General features: G+C 40.8%; 2 protein-coding genes across 4 annotated transcripts; both read left to right on the top strand.

Moving 5' to 3' along the window:
- The first annotated feature begins 773 nt into the window (after positions 1–773).
- rpp14 (ribonuclease P/MRP 14 subunit) lies at positions 774–10,941 on the top strand. 3 transcript variants are annotated; one of them, XM_061891475.1, is made up of 6 exons: positions 774–879; positions 6,369–6,533; positions 6,605–6,689; positions 6,792–6,868; positions 6,936–7,014; positions 10,795–10,941. In XM_061891475.1, exons 2-6 carry the CDS (start codon positions 6,445–6,447, stop codon positions 10,849–10,851), a joined length of 387 nt encoding a protein of 128 aa, XP_061747459.1. In that variant the 5' UTR covers positions 774–879; positions 6,369–6,444; the 3' UTR covers positions 10,852–10,941. The 3 variants fall into 3 exon arrangements, with proteins under 3 accessions (XP_061747459.1, XP_061747439.1, XP_061747450.1); XM_061891455.1 differs by having other exon boundaries at positions 779–879; positions 6,420–6,533; XM_061891466.1 differs by having other exon boundaries at positions 781–879; positions 6,366–6,533.
- Positions 10,864–11,543, top strand: LOC133545677 (hydroxyacyl-thioester dehydratase type 2, mitochondrial-like). The gene has a single exon (XM_061891485.1). The coding sequence runs from the start codon at positions 10,864–10,866 to the stop codon at positions 11,335–11,337; it is 474 nt and encodes a 157-aa protein (XP_061747469.1). The 3' UTR covers positions 11,338–11,543.
- Positions 11,544–20,432: the final 8,889 nt, after the last annotated feature.

Below are 20,432 nucleotides of genomic sequence, written 5' to 3'. Positions count from 1 at the left end.
AATTTTAATCAGGGAAAATTACTAATGATGTTCCATTAATTATTATTATTTTTTTTTTTTTCAAAAAGATTCGAATTAGCTAGTTTTTCTCTTGGTTTTTTTTTCGGTTGAATTTTGAATTTTAAAGAGTCGAAATTGAAGATTAAGTTTCAAAATTCAATTTTCATTTTTGTCGTGTTTTCTCTTCTTTTAAACCGTTCAATTAAGTGTTTTTTTTCATCATTTATTCCCTATAAAAAACCTTTCGTAAAAGGAATAAAATGTACGACGGACTGACAGACAGACATACCCATTTTTATATATATATAGATGAATGAATGAATGGTTTATTTTGAGCCATGCAAACAAAACAAAAGAATGACATAAAATACAAAAGAAATATATATATACATTATATTTACACCTAAATTGTAAACATTACATGTGACTAATCTTTTGTAGATGTCAAGATTGGCTCAAAAGGAAGTGGGAAGAAGTAAACTTATTAGGTCCCACCCCTATACATACACAATATATATATTCAATATATAATACAATAATATATATAATATAATTTAATTCAGTGGTTGCTGCATAGATGCGATAGATTTTTAAATTCACACACACTTACATATATACATATGCACACACATATATATATAATTTAGATGTATTTATTAAAGGTAAATTGAGACAATTAGCTATTTCTGGCAATTTATTTAAGTGTGTATCAAACTGGTAGCCCTTGGCATTAATCAGTACCCCTGACTTAAAACTTTCGACAATGCCCGATAGGAGGCAGTATTTCCCAATAATGATCGTTTACCCCACCGAGGAAGACGATCGCGCATGCGTAAATCGAAGACACCCCGCGCATGTCCGCACTAAAAGTATCACTTGGTGAGTTTAAACATTATTTATTACCTAAAATGACAACTAATTACTGGATATATATCGACTTTTGTAGTTGTTTATTCTGTCAATCAAACTTAACTGGTCTCCTTTAGCTGTTTGACTTAACCTTCAGCTATTAGTAGACTAACCTCCATGAATTTACTCACTTGAATGAATGCTTATTTATTGTAATATACGCAGTCCTATTATTTACCGAAACACACACTTGGCAAAACACACTGTCAATTAATATATAAATATTTTAATTAATCATTTCAATTGTGAACCGATTTGTGGAGTGGAAAATTTTTTCCCGTGACTCTCACTCGCACTTTCGTTCGTAGTTGAAGGTGCCGGTGCAGTGATGTCACTAGTTAGTACAACTGATGTTTCAGCTTCGCATATTCGTCACATACAATCAATAAAATTACAAATAAATTTAAAGGCCTACTGAAATGATATTTTCTTATTCAAACGGGGATAGGAGGTCCATTCTATGTGTTATATTTGATCATTTCGCGATATTGCCATATTTTTTGCTGAAAGGATTTAGTAGAGAACATCCACGATAAAGTTTGCAACTTTTGGTCGCTAATAAAAAAGCCTTGCCTGTACCGGAAGTAGCAGACGATGTGCGCGTGACCTCACGGATTGTGGAGCTCCTCACATCTGAACATTGTTTACAATCAAGGCCACCAGCAGCGAGAGCGATTCGGACCGAGAAAGCGACAATTACCCCATTAATTTGAGCGAGGATGAAAGATTTGTGGATGAGGATAGTGAGAGTGGAGGACTAGAAGAAAGAAAAAAAAGGCAAGGGCAGTGGGAGCGATTCAGATGTTATTAGACACATTTACCAGGATACTTCCGGAAAATCCCGTATCTGCTTATTGTGTTACTAGATTAGATTAAATTGGATTAGATAGTACTTTATTCATTCCGTCAGGAGAGTTCCTTCAGAAAAATTACAATTTTCAGCACAATCCCATTCAAGATCAGACAAACATTACAGGGAGACAGAACAGGATCGCTGACGGGTCTGCCGGCTTCCAGCGCCCCTTACAAAAAAAAGATGAAATACAGGTAAACAAGGGGGGTGGGGGGAATAGAAGATTAAAATGAAATAAAAAAATCGGTGTCAGCCTGGGCCTTGGAGAGGGGGTGCAGACTGAGGCCAAGGGGAAAAAAAACAAACAAAAAAAAAAAAACAACAACTCATAGCCATAGTACACATCCCTCTTACATGTGTGTAAGAGGGAAACATCAAACAGTAAAGAACACAGAGGACATTAAAGACATTAAAGCAGCAGATACAAGCAGACACTTCTACATACAGCTATGAATAAAAAGTAAAAGAAACATGTCCACTGTGGTGGCCTCTGCGGTGATCCACGCCATCGTCCACTGGGGTGGAGGGAGCATGGTCAGAGACAGAAGCAGACCCAACAAAGAAACCAAGACAGCTGACTCCTAGTGTTTTAGTGAGATTATATAGTCATATCTGAAAGTCGGAGGGGTGTGGTGACCGCCAGTGTCTCTGAGAGAAGCCATGGAGGAGCCTAGAAAGTCGCAGCTGCCTCTTTGACAGCTGCTGCAGGAAGAACGACACAAGCTCCGCTCATGATTACCGTAAGAGCCGACTTATTACCACAATTTCTCACCGAAACCTGCCGGTTGACATGTGGTAGAGAAACATGTTCGCTTGACCTCTCTGTTTCATATTAAAGCTTCACAACAAACAAAGAAACACCGGCTGTGTTTGTGTTGCTAAAGGTAGCTGCAATACACCGCTTTCCACCAACAGCATTCTTCTTTATAGTCTCCATTATTAATTAAATAAATTGCAAAAGATTCACCAACCAGAAGTCCAGAATACTGTGTAATTATACGATAAAAAACGACTTTTAGCTGTGTTCGGTGCTGGGAGAACATGTCCGCTACAACCAGTGACATCACGCGCACGTGTCATCATAGCCGTCATCATTCCGTGACGTTTTCAACAGGATACTTCGCGGGAAATTTAAAATTGCAATTTAGTAAACTAAAAAGGCCGTATTGGCATGTGTTGCAATGTTAATATTTCATCATTGATATATAAACAATCAGACTGCGTGGTCGCTAGTAGTGGCTTTCAGTAGGCCATTAAATTAAAAAAATGGAAAAAAAGCCTTCCCGGTAAGGTTTATTCAGGTGTACTGGAGAGGAGGCTACGTCGGATAGTCGAACCTCGGATTCAGGAGGAACAGTGTGGTTTTCGTCCTGGTCGTGGAACTGTGGACCAGCTCTATACTCTCGGCAGGGTTCTTGAGGGTGCATGGGAGTTTGCCCAACCAGTCTACATGTGCTTTGTGGACTTGGAGAAGGCATTCGACCGTGTCCCTCGGGAAGTCCTGTGGGGAGTGCTCAGAGCGTATGGGGTATCGGACTGTCTTATTGTGGCGGTCCGTTCCCTGTACGATCAGTGCCAGAGCTTGGTCCGCATTGCCGGCAGTAAGTCGAACACATTTCCAGTGAGGGTTGGACTCCGCCAAGGCTGTCCTTTGTCACCGATTCTGTTCATAACTTTTATGGACAGAATTTCTAGGCGCAGTCAAGGCGTTGAGGGGTTCCGGTTTGGTAACCGCAGGATTAGGTCTCTGCTTTTTGCAGATGATGTGGTCCTGATGGCTTCATCTGACCGGGGTCTTCAGCTCTCGCTGGATCGGTTCGCAGCCGAGTGTGAAGCGACCGGAATGAGAATCAGCACCTCCAAGTCCGAGTCCATGGTTCTCGCCCGGAAAAGGGTGGAGTGCCATCTCCGGGTTGGGGAGGAGACCCTGCCCCAAGTGGAGGAGTTCAAGTACCTAGGAGTCTTGTTCACGAGTGAGGGAAGAGTGGATCGTGAGATCAACAGGCGGATCGGTGCGGCGTCTTCAGTAATGCGGACGTTGTACCGGTCCGTTGTGGTGAAGAAGGAGCTGAGCCGGAAGGCAAAGCTCTCAATTTACCGGTCGATCTACGTTCCCATCCTCACCTATGGTCATGAGCTTTGGGTCATGACCGAAAGGATAAGATCACGGGTACAAGCGGCCGAAATGAGTTTCCTCCGCCGTGTGGCGGGTCTCTCCCTTAGAGATAGGGTGAGAAGCTCTGCCATCCGGGAGGAACTCAAAGTAAAGCCGCTGCTCCTTCACATCGAGAGGAGCCAGATGAGGTGGTTCGGGCATCTGGTCAGGATGCCACCCGAACGCCTCCCTAGGGAGGTGTTTAGGGCACGTCCAACCGGTAGGAGGCCACGGGGAAGACCCAGGACACGTTGGGAAGACTATGTCTCCCGGCTGGCCTGGGAACGCCTCGGGATCCCCCGGGAAGAGCTAGACGAAGTGGCTGGGGAGAGGGAAGTCTGGGTTTCCCTGCTTAGGCTGTTGCCCCCGCGACCCGACCTCGGATAAGCGGAAGATGATGGATGGATGGATGGATGGAAAAAAAGGATCCCTATGGGGCTGCTCAACCTGATCTGTGCCTTTTTTATTTGCGTGAAATGAATTTATACTATCTTCCAAGGTTGGATGGAGACAACTGGACTACTAAACACTAGTGTTTGTTTACATTAATTAAAACCAAGGTTTCTTGAACCTTTTGACCTCAGGCCCCAACTTTTCTACTCCTGTGTGTGTGTGTGTGTGTGTGTGTGTGTGTGTGTGTGTGTGTGTGTGTGTGTGTATCGGAAATTATCGGTATCTATTTCAAAAAGGAAAAGTAATGACTTTTTAAAACGGACGTAGGGAGAAGTACAGAGCGCCAATAAACCTTAAAGGCACTGCCACATAATAACTACAGCTTTTCACACACACTAGGCATGCTTGGTCAACAGCCATACAGGTCACACTGAGGGTGGCCGTATAAACAACTTTAAATTGTTACAAATATGCGCCACACTGTGAACCCACACCAAACAAGAATGACAAACACATTTCGTGAGAACATCTGCACCGTAACACAACATGAACACAACAGAACAAATACCCAGAACCCCTTGCAGCACTAACTCTTCCGGGAAGCTACAATACCCCCCCCAACCACACCCACCTCAACCTCCTTATGCTCTCTCAAGGAGAGCATGTCCCAAATTCCAAGCTGCTGTTTTGAGGCGTGTAAAAAAAATTATGCACTTTGTGACTCCAATAATAAATATGGCGGTGCCATGTTGGCATTTTTTTTCCATAACTTGAGTTGAATTATTTTGGAAAACCTTATCACATTGTTTAATGCTTCCAGCCGGGCATCACGACAAAATTAGGCCTAATAATGTGTTCATTCCACCACTGTATATATCTGTATCGGTTGATATCGGTATCTGTAATTATGACTTGGACAATATCGGAATATCGGATATCGGCAAAAGATCTCTAACATATATATATATATATATATATATACATATATATATATATATATATATATATATATATATATATATATACATACACACAGATATAATGTGTGTGTGTGTGTCTGTATATATATGTATATCTATGTCTATATATGTGTATATAGACATATATGTATATGTTTAAATAGATTTGTTTTTTAAAATATAATAAGCGGTAGAAAATGGATGGATGGATATATATATATTAGAGATGCACAGAAATGAAAATTTGTGGCCGAAGCCGAATAAAATTTAAACGCTTGGCCGAAGGCCGAATACCGAATAATGAATGCAGTTTTTCACAATTTTTTTTATATTGCACAAAAAGCCTAGAATAAATATTCAGACATGTTTTTCAAATAAAGTAATTTTTTATTGAATATTGACATTTTTTTAATATTCCAGTAGCCTTTGCTTTTCAAAAAAAAGCACAAAGTTTTTCATATATATTAGGCCTTCAAACAAAACATGCATTCCAAAAAAAAAATAAAGTGCATTAAAGTGGATAAACCCACAACAAATGAATTATTGTCCTTTTGGCAAAAGTCTGCTTAGCCACAGTAGATATGCTAATAATGTAAACAGAAGGCTCAATTAAATCTCAATTAAGTGTGTGCTTGCAACCTCATACACTTATACAGGTAGCCTACACAACAGGCTAATAATGTAAACAGAGGCCCCACTAAATCTCAATAAGTGTGTGCTTGTAACCTCATACACTTATACAGGTACACAACATATTACAACGTCACCGCATCACTGCACGTTGGTTGATTGCGTCACCGCGTCCAAAAATTGCGTCACACGCCACTATTCGGCCTTGTCCTTAACTCATTCCACCGAAGGCCAAATGTGGCTTTTTTTGCCATATTCGGCCGAATATATTCGGTTACCGATTAATCGGTGCATCCCTAATAAATATATATATATATATATATATATATATATAAACATATATATATGTGTGTGTGTATGTATGTGTCTGTATATGTGCTCAGTTTTAACAACTTGACCCATTTTGATTCATTTCAGTATACTGATGTACAGTACAAATATTGTATATTGTTACTGTACCTTTTAGCAGCAGTTTTTTTGGGGACCCTTGACTGAACGGCCTCCTCACCACCTATGGCAGGCGCAGTCACCCAGGCTTCAATAGGATGAATCCCAACAAGGACGACCAGCCGTCTACTTACAAACGTGTGGTGCTGAAGAACGCCTGTCCATACCACTACATGAAAGTTTGCCTGTAAGTCAGTGACACTCCTCCATAATAATCCCACCATAATCTTCATCTTTATGTATTGATTACTTTTCCAGTGAGCTGGAAGACAGTTCGACCAGACTGAGCGCCGTTGACCTGAAGCACTTCATCATCACCGGCTTGAAGATTCTCTTTGGAGAGGTGAAAATGTCAAACATGAGATTGTTTTAATTTAAAGGGTTTACACCACCATGAAGACTTGAAAAAAAATAGCTTTCATGCGATTTTCTTTCTATGCTTAAGGTAGGAGCGGCTTTACATTTTGACCTCTTGAAGTACGATGAAGACACTCTAACTGCTCTTCTGCGAGTGTGCAGCAGGTAGGACACTAAGTGTAAAGAAAGAACTTCCAATTAATATCACATGCTGCTTGTTATTTGTCTTTAGAGGTTTGGTGAAGCTGTGGAGCTCCTTGACTCTGTTGGGCTCCTACAAGCAGCAGAAGTGTGCCTTCAGAGTTCTGCAGGTAAAAACCGGTCTTTTTTTTTTTAATTTGCTGCATCATCTTATTTTTTTAGTCAAGTATGATAGTCCGGAGTCGGTCCACACCAGGGATCGACCCAGTATTGGTGCCGATATTAGGCCTTTTGTTGTACCGTATTTTCTTGAATTGCTGCCGGGTATATAGTATGCGCCTGTCTAGAATTACTGCCGGGTCAAACTCGTTTTGCAAAATAATTAGGGCATGCTCAGCATTACCGCTGGCTCAGGATTAACGCCGGGTCAAGCACGTTTCGCAAAATATAATTTATATTAGCGCGTGTCTGGAATTTCCGCCAGGTCAAACTTGTTTTGCCAAATAATTAGCATATGCCTAGAATTTCTGCCGGGTCAAACTCGTCACGTCACGAGTGACACTTCACCTGTCATCATTTTCAAAATGGAGGAGGCTGATTTCAATCATTTGAAATCGCATAAAGGGAAGAAGATTAAGATCTATTCAGTAGGATTTTAGGTCCAAGCTATTGAATATGCTAAAAAGAACAGTAAGCAGCTATGTTTTATTAATATACCGTAGCTGCGTGTGTCAAATATGAGTCACGAAATGACTCCCACCTCCTGGTGGTAGAGGGCGCTAGTGATCCTTCTTGCGACTACTCGGCTGCAAAAGAAGTGACAACAAGCAGCAAAAGTGAGCAGCGTGTGTGTGTGTGCATATGCTTATTATCGGCCGATAAAGGCTTTAAAATATAATACCGGAAATTATCGGTATCGATTTCAAAAAGTAAAAGTAATGACTTTTTAAAACGGATGTAGGGAGAAGTACAGAGCGCCAATAAACCTTAAAGGCACTGCCACATAATAACTATAGCTTTTCACACACACTAGTGAATGCAAGGCATACTTGGTCGACAGCCATACAGGTCACACTGAGGGTGGCCGTGTAAACAACTTTAAATTGTTACAAATATGCGCCACACTGTGAACCCACACCAAGCAAGAATGACAAACACATTTGGGAGAACATCTGCACCGTAACACAACATGAACACAACAGAACAAATACCCAGAACCCCTTGCAGCACTAACTTTTCTGGGAAGCTACAAGCCCCCCCTCTCGCTTGCACTTTTAACATGGAGGATTACATATCTAAAATAAAACAGTTTTCTAAACTGGACTTTCAATCGAAGCAGGAGTAATAAAGGAAGATCTCCATCGAGACTTTTATAACTGAAGAAAGATAAGGAAGACTTCTATAAACAAGATATTGATGCTTTTGATCAGAAGGACTTCATTTATAAGTAAAGGTAAGACCATAATAATGTTTTTTTTATTAAATGTGGTTTTCATGATGGTATCCTTACATCACACTCAAATTTAAAAGTGCATGCTTGCCTTTACCGCATGCCTTTGGTAAGCGCCGGAGTGAGAAGAGGTTTTAAATTAATTAGCGCCACGGCGGCAATTCAAGGAAATACGGTATATTGATATCGGCCTTCTTTTATCGGTATCGGCAGAGAGACAGTATTGTATTTTCCAAACTGTAGAGGACACTGGGATATTAGCCGCACCCACTAAATTTTAGAAGAAAAAAATGTTCACATATATTTGCCATACCATAAGTCGTAGATATATACGTTGCAAAATGATTCATTTATACGGTAAGATTTTGTAAATGTCTATGACCTCAATTGTTTCCAAATGGTGCATGTAACACGGCAGTAAAACGGCTGATCAAACAAAACAGAAGTCATCCTCATGGATTCACTAGCTCTCCAATTACCTAAACTGACTCAATAACTCGACGGTGTCGTTTTGGTAAATTTACCGAGGCATTTGTGAAACTGAAACAATACAAAAAGAATGCCGTTGTAAGTTAATAATACTAACACACACTCTTAAATGTGTCAGCATATTAGCTCATGCTAACGAAGTTAGCTTCGTCACATTACAATAGCGCGAATAAATATGCATAAAAACACTTCTAAGGAAATCATACACGGGACGGTTTAGTAAGTATAAACTGTTTTGGTTCTATTGTAAAACTTATAAACGTTGATTAGAGTGATGAATGAATGAGGAGTCCGTACGAGTAGGAACGCTATGGACGGCTAGAAGACGGAAGGCCGCTTCTACTTCCGGTTATTGTAAGAACTAAATTGAAGGACACCGCAGAACCTGTAGTGAGCTCATTAATCCAAAAGATGGAGCCGTAGCACAATCTATAAAACACAGTTTTTTTTCTTACATTTTTTTTTACCACAGCCCTCAGCAGAAAAAATCAATAAATTAGTTGCGCCATCTTACTATTCATATTTAAATAACTTTTATTGAGAGATGTCTGATAATGGCTTTCTTACCGATATCCCGATATTGTCCAACTTTCAGTTACCGTTTCCGATATCAACTGATACCGATATATACAGTGGTGGAATTAACACATTATAATGCCTAATTTTGTTGTGATGCCCCGCTGGATGCATTAAACAATTTAACAAGGTTTTGCAAAATAAATCAACTCGAAGTTATGGAAAAAAATGCCAACATGGCACCGCCATATTTATTATTGAAGTCACAAAGTGCATTATTTTTTTTTAACATGCCTCAAAACAGCTGCTTGGAATTTGGGACATGAGGAGGTTGAGGTCGGGGCTTGTGGGGGGGTGTATATTGTAGCGTCCTAGAAGAGTTAGTGCTGCAAGGGATTCTGGGTATTTGTTCCGTTGTGTTACGGTGCGGATGTTCTCCCGAAATGTGTTTTTCATTATTGTTTGGTGTGGGTTCACAGTGTGGCGCATACTTATAATAGTGTTTAAAGCTGTTTATGCGGCCACCCTCAGTGTGACCTGTATGGCTGTTGACCAAGTATGCGTTGCATTCACTTGTGTGTGTGTGTGTGTGTGTGTGTGTGTGTGAAAGCCGTAGATATTATGTGCCTTTAAGGCACGCCCCCAATATTGTTGACTGGGTGGAAATCGGGAGAAATTCGGGAGAATGGTTGCCCCAGGAGATTTTCGGGAGGGACACTGAAATTCGTGAGTCTCCCGGGAAAATCGGGAAGGTTAGGAGCTATGACCGGGAGACGCAACTGCTCTGTACTTGTCCATATGTCTGTGTGCCACTCTTTACAGCCATCCATTTTCTACCGCTTATTCGCTTTGAGCTCACTGGTGCCTATCTCAGCTACAATCGGGCGGAAGGCAGAGTACACCCTGGACAAGTCGCCACCTCATCGCAGCTGCTCCGTACAGCGGCGTTTTAAAAAGTCATACAGTTTACTTTTTGAAACCGATACCGATAATTAATGTTACATTTTAAAGCATTTATTGGCCGATAATATAGAATAGAATAGAATGTACTTTATTGAACCCTGGGGGAAATTCGGCAGTCCGATATTATCGGATATCTGTACTTTTAATGCAAACGATTATTGGCTCCAAATATCAGTTATTGGGCTCCTTGACTACTGTTGCATTCGGACCAGATGTTCCTCCAAGGGAATTTAAGTTTCCGGTCAATCCCAAGTTCTTTTGATGACACATAAGCTGATTTTAGATGAAACCCAAAACAGAATAGGTATTTTGCAATTTATTTCAAAGCTTTGGAGACCAACCCATTCAATTGGCGTTGCCTAAGTTGATTTGACACACCATGGAAGTCCTGTCTTTTTCAATATGCCACTGAATATGGATATATGTAGATATCTATCCCCGTCACTACTTATAATGGGTATCGGGCCTAAAAAAACTATATCAGCACATCTTTGACTCCCTCAAGCTCAGGGTGCCTCTCTTGTGTCTTCAGGTGTCTCCCTTCCTGCTGGCGCTGACAGCAAACAGCCGAGAGCTGCATCTGGACTGAGGCCAGAGACGCATGTTCTCCTTTAGGATGAGGTCCACGTGGTGTCGAGTCAGAACTTGGCTGGCCGCGCCTCCTCACCGCCAGCTCCACGTCGGCCAGCGAGCCTCCCTCACCAAAGTCTTCTCCGCCCGCCACATGGAGCTTTTTGCCGAGCTGACGGGCGACACCAACCCCCTCCACCTGGACCCGGCCTACGCCGCCACCACCTCCTTCGAGGCGCCCATCGTCCACGGCGTCCTCATCAACGGGCTGATCTCGGCCGTGCTGGGCACCAAAATGCCAGGCCGCGGTTGCGTCTTCCTCTACCAAGAGATCCGATTCCCGGCGCCGCTCTACGTCGGCGAGGAGGTGCTGGCCGAAGCCGAAGTCCGGAAGATCAAGATGTCTTTCGCCTTCATCGGCGTTTCGTGTTCGGTCCAAGACAAGGTGGTGATGGAGGGCGAGGTCATGGTGATGATGCCTGAGGAGCAGCAGAAGGACGGCTGAAGGAAGAGAGGCAGGTTAGAAGTTATCAGGTATTTATGACAACAGGAAGAAGTCATGTCAGGACCTCTTTCTCACTGTAAGGGTGTTACTCGTTTATTCTTCATCATTGATGGTGCAACTAAATCTCAACATCACTTTTCACAGGATAGCAAGGTTTTTCTGTGGAGTTTGCTAGTATGACATTAAAAATAAGGCTTTGAATCTTTGAGCAGCGCACGATTCCATTCAAAATTGATTCTCCATTCAAAACCTATACTTTTTTAAAGGCCTACTGAAAGCCACTACTAGCGACCACGCAGTCTGATAGTTTATATATCAATGATGAAATATTAACATTGCAACACATGCCAATACGGCCTTTTTAGTTTACTAAATTGCAATTTTAAATTTTGCACGGAAGTATCCTGCTAAAACGTCGCGGTATGAGGACGCGTGCGAGTCACGCCACGCATTGTAGAGGACATTTTGTTCCAGCACCGTTCCCAGCTATAAGTCGTCTGTTTATATTGCATAATTCCACAGTATTCTGGACATCTGTGTTGCTGAATCTTTTGCAATTTGTTCAATGAATAATGGAGACGTCAAAGAAGAAAGCTGTAGGTGGGAAGCGGTGTATTGTGGCCGCTTTTAGCAACACAAACACAGCCGGTGTTTCATTGTTTACATTCCCGAAAGATGACGGTGAAGGTTTACTATCACAGTTGGATTGGACCACACACACAAAGTACAGTGTATTATGCAGCGATCATTTCGAAAGATCGTGTTTCGAAGATGGTCCCTTGCGAAGGGCAGAGATGGGCATCGCCACCACACGTTGACTGGTGCTGAAGAAAGGTGCGGGGCCGACCTTCAGGTTGTACAGGTACGACCATATAATCTCACTAAAACACTAGTAACACAATAAGCAGATAAGGTATTTTCCAGAATTATCCTGGTAAATTTGTCTAACATCTGAATCGCTCCCACTGTATAGTCTTTTTTTTTTATTTAAATGTTTTATTTTTCTAGTCTTTCACTCTCACTTTCCTCATCCACAAATATTTCATCCTCGCTCAAATTAATGGGAAAATCGTCGCTTTCTCGGTCCGATTCGCTCTCGCTGCTGGTGGCCATGATTGTAAACAATGTTCAGATGTGAGGAGCTCCACAACCCGTGACGTCACGCGCACATCGTCTGCTACTTCCGGTACAGGCAAGGCTTTTTTATTAGTGACCAAAAGTTGCCAACTTTATCGTCTATGTTCTCTACTAAATCCTTTCAGCAAAAATATGGCAATATCGCAAAATGATCAAGTATGACACATAGAATGGACCTGCTATCCCCGTTTAAATAAGAACATCTCATTTCAGTAGGCCTCTAATAATATTGGTTCAGTTCAATGACTAACGACATTCCACCATAAAATAAACAGCTCTGATCAATTTCTATATTACATAAAAAAAAAAGGTTTTGTTTAATAAAATTCAAACCAAACATTTAATAAAGTCAAATACAAATAAAGCAACAAGAGAAGTATCCACACTCTTCTAAAGTAAATCTGTACAGCAGATATAATAATTTACATCATAGGTCTCAAACTCAAGTCCTGGGGGCCACGTCAATTTATATGGCCCGCCAACGCCTAGGAAAATATGCATCAATGATTATCTTTTTGAACTAAATGCATTTGTTCTTTTCATTTTGACAACAAAAAATATATGCACTGCAAGAAATTGCATAACTTTTAAAAGCGAATATTATGCAATATTGTAAAAAGTTATATATTACCATAGTTTCCACACATTTTTGTTTGTTAAAATAAAAAAAAATACTTCAGTATCTGCATGACTTATGGTTTCAAATCAAGTAATCCAGGAAATTGTACAAGGTAAATGTTAATATATATTTTTTTACAGCATATTTTATTATAAACTGTACATTTTAAAAACACCTCTGCCTCTGTTTTTACTATAAAATGTTGCCAACTACCGCACCTTTTCTATCTAAGGTTGTTGCTGTCAATGAAAAAATGGTACCACAGTTCTTTTACGGTAACAAACTGGCAGCTCAGTTGCAAGAATTGAAAAATAACAGTGGTACTGTTTGTCCATTTACAGTAACATGTTGAACAAACTACTTTAAATCTTACAGTAAGATTCTGGCAACCAAGTTGCCAGTATTTTACCGTACTGTGCTACCATTTTAACCCTTGTGTGGTGTTTGGGTCTGTGGGACCCGTTTCCATTTTTTGTTAAAAGAAAAATGATAGAATTAATTAATTTTTCAAATGGAGACTCACTGACTTTGGCTCATTTTCATACATCGGATCACATTTCTATTACATATAAAGTGTCCGGGTCCACTGGACCCGGGGCTAATAGAAGTGTGGGAATTAATGTTCTGTGTAAAACACACACACACACTGCAGGCCGAGACCGGAGGAGGACAGACTGTAGGTACACAGAACATCAGAGGGTCAAATGTGCGACAAAATGAGAGCAGACAGTGTTGACAAACAGTGTTGCAACCTTGTGTGGGAACCGCACTTTAATGTTAAAACACTGAACCGATTTTTATTGTGATAAGTTAAACATCTGTTTAGTAGTTTAACATAAAAGTGTTTGATTGTGAGGCAGTAAAAGCCACAAAATGTAACAGATGTTTATTGGGATAAGGTGAACATCTGTTCAGTATTTTAACATAAAACTGTTTGATTTTTAAGCATTAAAAGCCACAAAATGCAAGGGGTCCATCAGACCCACAAACACTGGCTGAATAAGAACAATATGAACATTACGGTATAGCGGTATAGCTCGGTTGGTAGAGCGGCCGTGCCAGCAACTTGAGGGTTGCAGGATCGATCCCCGCTTACGCCATCCTAGTCGCTGCCGTTGTGTCCTTGGGCAAGACACTTTACCCACCTGCTCCCAGTGCCACCCACACTGATTTATATGTAACTTAGATATTGGGTTTCACTATGTAAAGCGCTTTGAGTCACTAGAGAAAAAGCGCTATATAATATAATTTGACACTGGACTTCAGGCAACGTGGATTCTGTGCCTCTCCTGTCTTCCTCCAGACTCTGGGACCTCTATTTCCAAAGGAGATACAAAATTTACTTTAATCTGAAAACATAACTTTGGACCACTCAGCAGCAGTCCAGTCCTTTTTGTCTTGAGCCCAGGCGAGACGCTTTTGACGTTGTCTCTTATTCAAGAGTGGCTTTACACAAGGAATGCGACAGCTGAAGCCCATATCTTGCATACGTCGGTGCGTGGTGGTTCTTAAAGCACTGACTCCAGCCGCAGTCCACTCTTTGTGGATCTCCCCCACATTTTTGGATGGGTTTTGTTTGACAATCCTCTCCAGGGCGCGGTTATCCCTCTTGCTTGTACACTTTTTTTCTACCACATCTTTGTCTTCCCTTGGCCTCTCTATTAATGTGCTTGGACACAGAGCTCTGGCAACATCCAACCTCTTTGGCAATGACCTTTTGTGTCTTGCCCTCCTTCTTTAAAGTATCAATGGTCATCTTTTGGACAGTTGTCAAGTCAGCAGTCTTCCCCATGATTGTGTGTCATACAGAATCAAAACGAGAGACCATTTAAAGGCTTTTCCAGGTGTTTTGAGTTAGTTAACTAATTAGAGTGTGGCACCAGGTGTCTTCAATATCTGATCTTTTCACCATATTCTAATTTTCTGAGATGTTGAATTTTAGGGTTTTCTTTGGTTGTCAGCTATAATCATCTCCTTTTTGGCAAAAAAACACTTGAATTATATCAGTCTGTTTGGAATGAATGTATACATTTTACAAGTTTGACTTTCTAAATGGAATTAATGAAATAAATCAACTTTTTCATGATATTCTAATAATATGACCAGCACCTGTATTACTGGATAAGCTGTTCTTCCTCCCGACCAGCAGGTGGTGACATCGAGCCCTTCTCTGCTTGGCCCTTGTAATGATGGGAATTTAGTCCCTTTTTAAAGGGAGTCGTTTTTTTTCGCTCAGTGTTTTTTCTCCTTTATGGCTCCTTAGATTTTATGACTTGAAGTCATTCCACCAAAATATGTGTAAAACAAATAAAAAAAACATTTGGGTAAAGATGTTTTGTGATTACAATAGTTTACTGCGCTTAAATAGGTCTAAGAGCTAGGTACACAGGCTCAGTTGGAGTAAAGTTCCATTGCTGCGACGCTGAGTTTGTGCAATAGAACTTTTGTTCTTTACAGTTAACTCTTTAGCAGACTATTCTGGGGTCAGCGCGGCAAAGGAAATGGAAGCCAAGAACCCACAAAAGGGCAAGGAAAACTCACACCCAGTGGGCAGGGAGAATTCACATCCAGTGGGACGCCAGTGACAATGCTGACTATGAGAAACCTTGGAGAGGACCTCAGATGTGGGCAACCCCCCCCCCCCCTCTAGGGGACCGAAAGCAATGGATGTCGAGCGGGTCTAACATGATACAGATTAACATTCTTAAGGAATGGCAGTAAAATAAGCACACATCTGATTGAGGAGTCAGAGTGTTACAACACATTGTGTGGCGTTGGGGTTGTCCGGCTTTTTGTGTGACCTTAAACGCAACGCTGGCTAAGTGCCATGAGTGCTTGTGTTGGTGCAGGTGAGAGAGCGAGTGGCTTCTGTTGAACGGACGGATGACAAAGTTGGTTTAAGCCTGGTTTGTATGGCAGACAATTACCAGTTTTTATAGATAAAAGTTGTTTTTTACTCATGTTTTTGGTGTGGTTACAAACAGTTTTGCTTAATAATGTGATTTTTTATTTATTTTTTTAAAAAAAAATTATTTTAATATTCATGTACTTCGGGATCAAGGAGGTGTAGCGGATTTTATAGACCAGGCTCAGTGCAAGTTGTTTTACTCTGTCCTCCACCCTGAGCCAGCCTACTTTGGAGAAGTGGGTTGGATTGAAGTGTGATCTGGGGTGGAGGTCTAAAAGTAACCGGATTAGCTTATTCTGGGATGTTTGGAGTCTAGATTTGAGGGTTTTGGAGGTGCTGGGGTACCAGGAGGTGCAAGCGTAATCGGAGAAGGGTTGAATGAGAGTTCCCGCTAGAATCCTCAAGGTGTTTTTGTTGACCAGAGAGGAGATTCTGTAGAGGAATCTCGTTCTTTGGTTGACCTTTTTGATCACCTTGGTTGCCATTTTATCACAGGAAAGATTAGCCTCTAGAATGGAACCTAGGTAGGCAGACCCGTCAGCGATCCTGTTCTGTCTCCCTGTAATGTTTGTCTGATCTTGAATGGGATTGTGCTGAAAATTGTAATTTTCCTGACGGAATAAATAAAGTACTATCTAATCTAATTAATGGAATTCCTGTTCGTAAAGTGTCTCGACAGATAATTGAACTGTGTTGACAAAGATCGTTTAATTCATCGGGGCCACTCTTGTTGTCATTTGTCACTCATAGAGCTGCATTGCAAAATCATACAGAATAAACTGTAATGTGTTTATTTTGTTTAAAATTCAGATGGGATTTTTGATTTTCTGCACAGCATTAATTTGCCATTTGCAGTGCGAAATAGCGCAGGCGTGCACCTTAGAGGGAACGTTTGCTGCGACCTTCATCAAGGATCAGAGATGTTTCACCTGCCAATATCAAACTAAGGGGCCTTATCTTATTTGTTTATTTTATGTGTTTATTTATTTATTTCGGCAATCTTCACATAAAACAAAGAACAACAACAAAAAAGAAAAAAAACACTCATTGGAGCAATGATTGAGCCGAAAGGGTGTCGGTTGAAGCAACGCTTATATAAACCTACCCCATCACAACAAGAAAAAGGTTCAAAATATATAAAATCTAAAACATGCTTCACTTACATTAGTTGTTTTTTTTTTAAACAATATATAAGCAACATATATGTAGCACACGTCTCATATACACAGTTTAACATTTAAATCAAACATATACATTTGTACACTTATATATATATATATATATATATCTGATCATGTGTTCAAACTTAAACACCACTGTGTACGCCAACTTGAATGTATGCTTTCTCCAAGATGATATATGAACATTAACCATCCATTTTTTACCCTTTTGGGGTAGCTGGGGGGGCAATTTGTTTAGTTTTTAACTCCTCTTACCCCTGCACGTACATTGAAAATACACGCAACCTTGACACAAGACGCCGGACATTTGTGGCATTTAAGAAACCCCGCCCGGACAGTCCTGCAAAAGAGGACGTATGGTCATAATAAAAGAGTCCGGGTACTACACTGGCCTGCCTGTAGTCCAGACCTGTCTCCCACTGAAAAGTTTTGAAGCCTAAAATACGACAACAGAGACCCCGTACTTTTGAACAACTTAAGTTGTACATCATGGGTGTCAAACTCTGGCCCGCGGGACAAATTTGGCCCGCCGTGTATTTTCACCGCATTCACCGCTAATACTCATACTTGCTACCCCGATTTTCAAAGGAGACTCCCAAATTTCAGTGCCCCTCACGAAAATCACAGGGGGCAACCGTTCTCCCGATTCCCACCTGGACAACAATATTGGGAGCGTGCCTTAAAGGCACTGCCTCAAGCGTCCTCTAAAACCTTTCGTCACGTCCGCTTTTCCTACGTAGAAACCAGTGTGCCGGCCTAGTCACATGATATATGTGGCTTTTACACACACACACACACACACACACAAACGCTAATGCCAATGCAAGCTTGGTCAACAGCCATACAGGTCACACTGAGGGTGGCCGTATAAACAACTTTAAGACTGTTACAAATATGCGCCACACTGTGAACCGACACTAAACAAGAATGACAAGCAAATTTCGGGAGAACATCCGCGCTGTAACACAACATTAACACAACAGAACAAATACACAGAACCACTTGTTACAAATATGGGCCACACTGTGAACAGACACTAAACGAGAATGACAAGCAAATTTCGGGAGAACATCCGCACTGTAACACAACATAAACACAACAGAACAAATACACAGAACCCCTTGCAGTACTACCTCTTCCTGGACGCTACAATATAAAACTGTATTATTAGCCTGTGGGAAAAGTTTATTTTGATATTTACCTGAGAAGGCTGCAAATAGAAAAGAGGCATTCAATTTCTATTTAAATTTGATTTGATATGCCATTGCTATTTTTAAATTATTAGTATTATTTGAAACTCGATTTTGCATGTCACTATAAAGTTATACAAGCCTCGCTTGTTCAATATTCAATGCAAAACTTGTTTGGGTCCCTATTAAAAGGTTAATTTGTTCAACCTTGGCCTGCGGCTTTGTTCAGTTTTAAATTTTGGCCCACTCTGTATTTGAGTTTGACACCCCTGCTGTACATCAAGCAAGAATGGGAAAGAATTCCACCTGAAAAGCTTCAAAAATGTGTCTCCTCAGTTCCCAAACGTTTATTGAGTGTTGTTAAAAGAAAAGGTGATGTAACACAGTGGTGAACATGCCCTTTCCCAACTACTTTGGCACGTGTTGCAGCCATGACATTCTAAGTTAATTATTGTTTGCAAAAAAAAAAATAAAGTTTATGAGTTTGAACATTAAATATCTTGTGTTTGTAGTGCATTCAATGGAATATGGGTTGAAAAAAATAGCAAATCTTTGTATTCTGTTTATATTTACATCTAACACAATTTCCCAACTCATATGGAAACGGGGTTTGTCCTTCCCATCCTTACACTTTCCATCATTGTAGCCGAACTACTGTGTGGAACAATGTCCCTTGTGGATCATTAAAGTGTGTCCAAGTCTTAAGTCTTTTAACATTCAGAGAGTCGTTCGCCCTAAAGAGCCGACTATAAGAGCCGAGTCGTTTGCGAACGACCCACGGCGAGCGCTCCAGCCCCTTTTGCTTTTTACGGCCAGAAATGTTATGTTGATATTTACCTGAGAAGGCTGCAAATAGAAAAGAGGCATTCAATTTCTATTTAAATTTGATTTGATTTGCAATTGTTTAATTATTAGTATTATTTGAAACTCGATTTTGCATGTCACTATAAAATTATATAAGTCTCGCTTGTTCAATATTCAATGCAAAACTTGTTTGGGTCCCTATTAAAAGGTTAATTTGTTCAACCTTGGCCCGCCGCTTTGTTCATTTTAAAATGTTGGCCCACTCTCTATTCGAGTTTGACACCCCTGCTGTACATCAAGCAAGAATGGGAAAGAATTCCACTTTCAAAGCTTCAACAATTAGTTTCCTCAGTTCCCAAACGTTTATTGAGTGTTGTTAAAAGAAAAGGTGATGTAACACAGTGGTGAACATGCCCTTTCCCAACTACTTTGGCACGTGTTGCAGCCATGACATTCTAAGTTAATTATTATTTGCAAAAAAAAATAAAGTTTATGAGTTTGAACATCAAATATCTTGTTTGTAGTGCATTCAATTGAATATGGGTTGAAAAAAGTAGCAAATCATTGTATTCCATTTATATTTACATCCAACACAAGTTCCCAACTCATATGGAAACGGGGTTTGTCCTTCCCATCCTTACACTTTCCATCATTGTAGCCGAACTACTGTGTGGAACAATGTCCCTTGTGGATCATTAAAGTGTGTCCAAGTCTTAAGTCTTTTAACATTCAGAGAGTCGTTCGCCCTAAAGAGCCGACTATAAGAGCCGAGTCGTTTGCGAACGACCCACGGCGAGCGCTCCAGCCCCTTTTGCTTTTTACGGCCAGAAATTTTATGTTGATATTTACCTGAGAAGGCTGCAAATAGAAAAGAGGCATTCAATTTCTATTTAAATTTGATTTGATTTGCAATTGTTTAATTATTAGTATTATTTGAAACTCGATTTTGCATGTCACTATAAAGTTATATAAGTCTCGCTTGTTCAATCCATCCATCCATCCATTTCCTACCGCTTATTCCCTTTCGGGGTCGCGGGGGGCGCTGGCGCCTATCTCAGCTACAATCGGGCGGAAGGCAGGGTACACCCTGGACAAGTCGCCACCTCATCACAGGGCCAACACAGATAGACAGACAACATTCACACTCACATTCACACACTAGGGCCAATTTAGTGTTGCTAATCAACCTATCCCCAGGTGCATGTCTTTGGAAGTGGGAGGAAGCCGGAGTACCCGGAGGGAACCCACGCATTCAC

The sequence above is a fragment of the Nerophis ophidion genome, linkage group LG02 (assembly GCF_033978795.1).
Source record: "Nerophis ophidion isolate RoL-2023_Sa linkage group LG02, RoL_Noph_v1.0, whole genome shotgun sequence".
In the NCBI taxonomy this organism is placed as follows: domain Eukaryota; kingdom Metazoa; phylum Chordata; class Actinopteri; order Syngnathiformes; family Syngnathidae; genus Nerophis; species Nerophis ophidion.
Note: the sequence above shows the minus strand (reverse complement) of the source record. Positions and strands in the feature narration are given on the sequence as shown.

Excerpts from the sequence above, each read along its gene's own strand:
- rpp14 (XM_061891455.1), top strand. The coding sequence starts at position 794 with ATGATCGTTTACCCCACCGAGGAAGACGATCGCGCATGCGTAAATCGA. Across the intron at positions 6,534-6,604 it reads CACTACATGAAAGTTTGCCT|TGAGCTGGAAGACAGTTCGA; the intron begins GTAAGTCAGTGA and ends TTACTTTTCCAG. Across the intron at positions 6,690-6,791 it reads TGAAGATTCTCTTTGGAGAG|GTAGGAGCGGCTTTACATTT; the intron begins GTGAAAATGTCA and ends TCTATGCTTAAG.
- LOC133545677 (XM_061891485.1), top strand. The coding sequence starts at position 10,864 with ATGTTCTCCTTTAGGATGAGGTCCACGTGGTGTCGAGTCAGAACTTGG.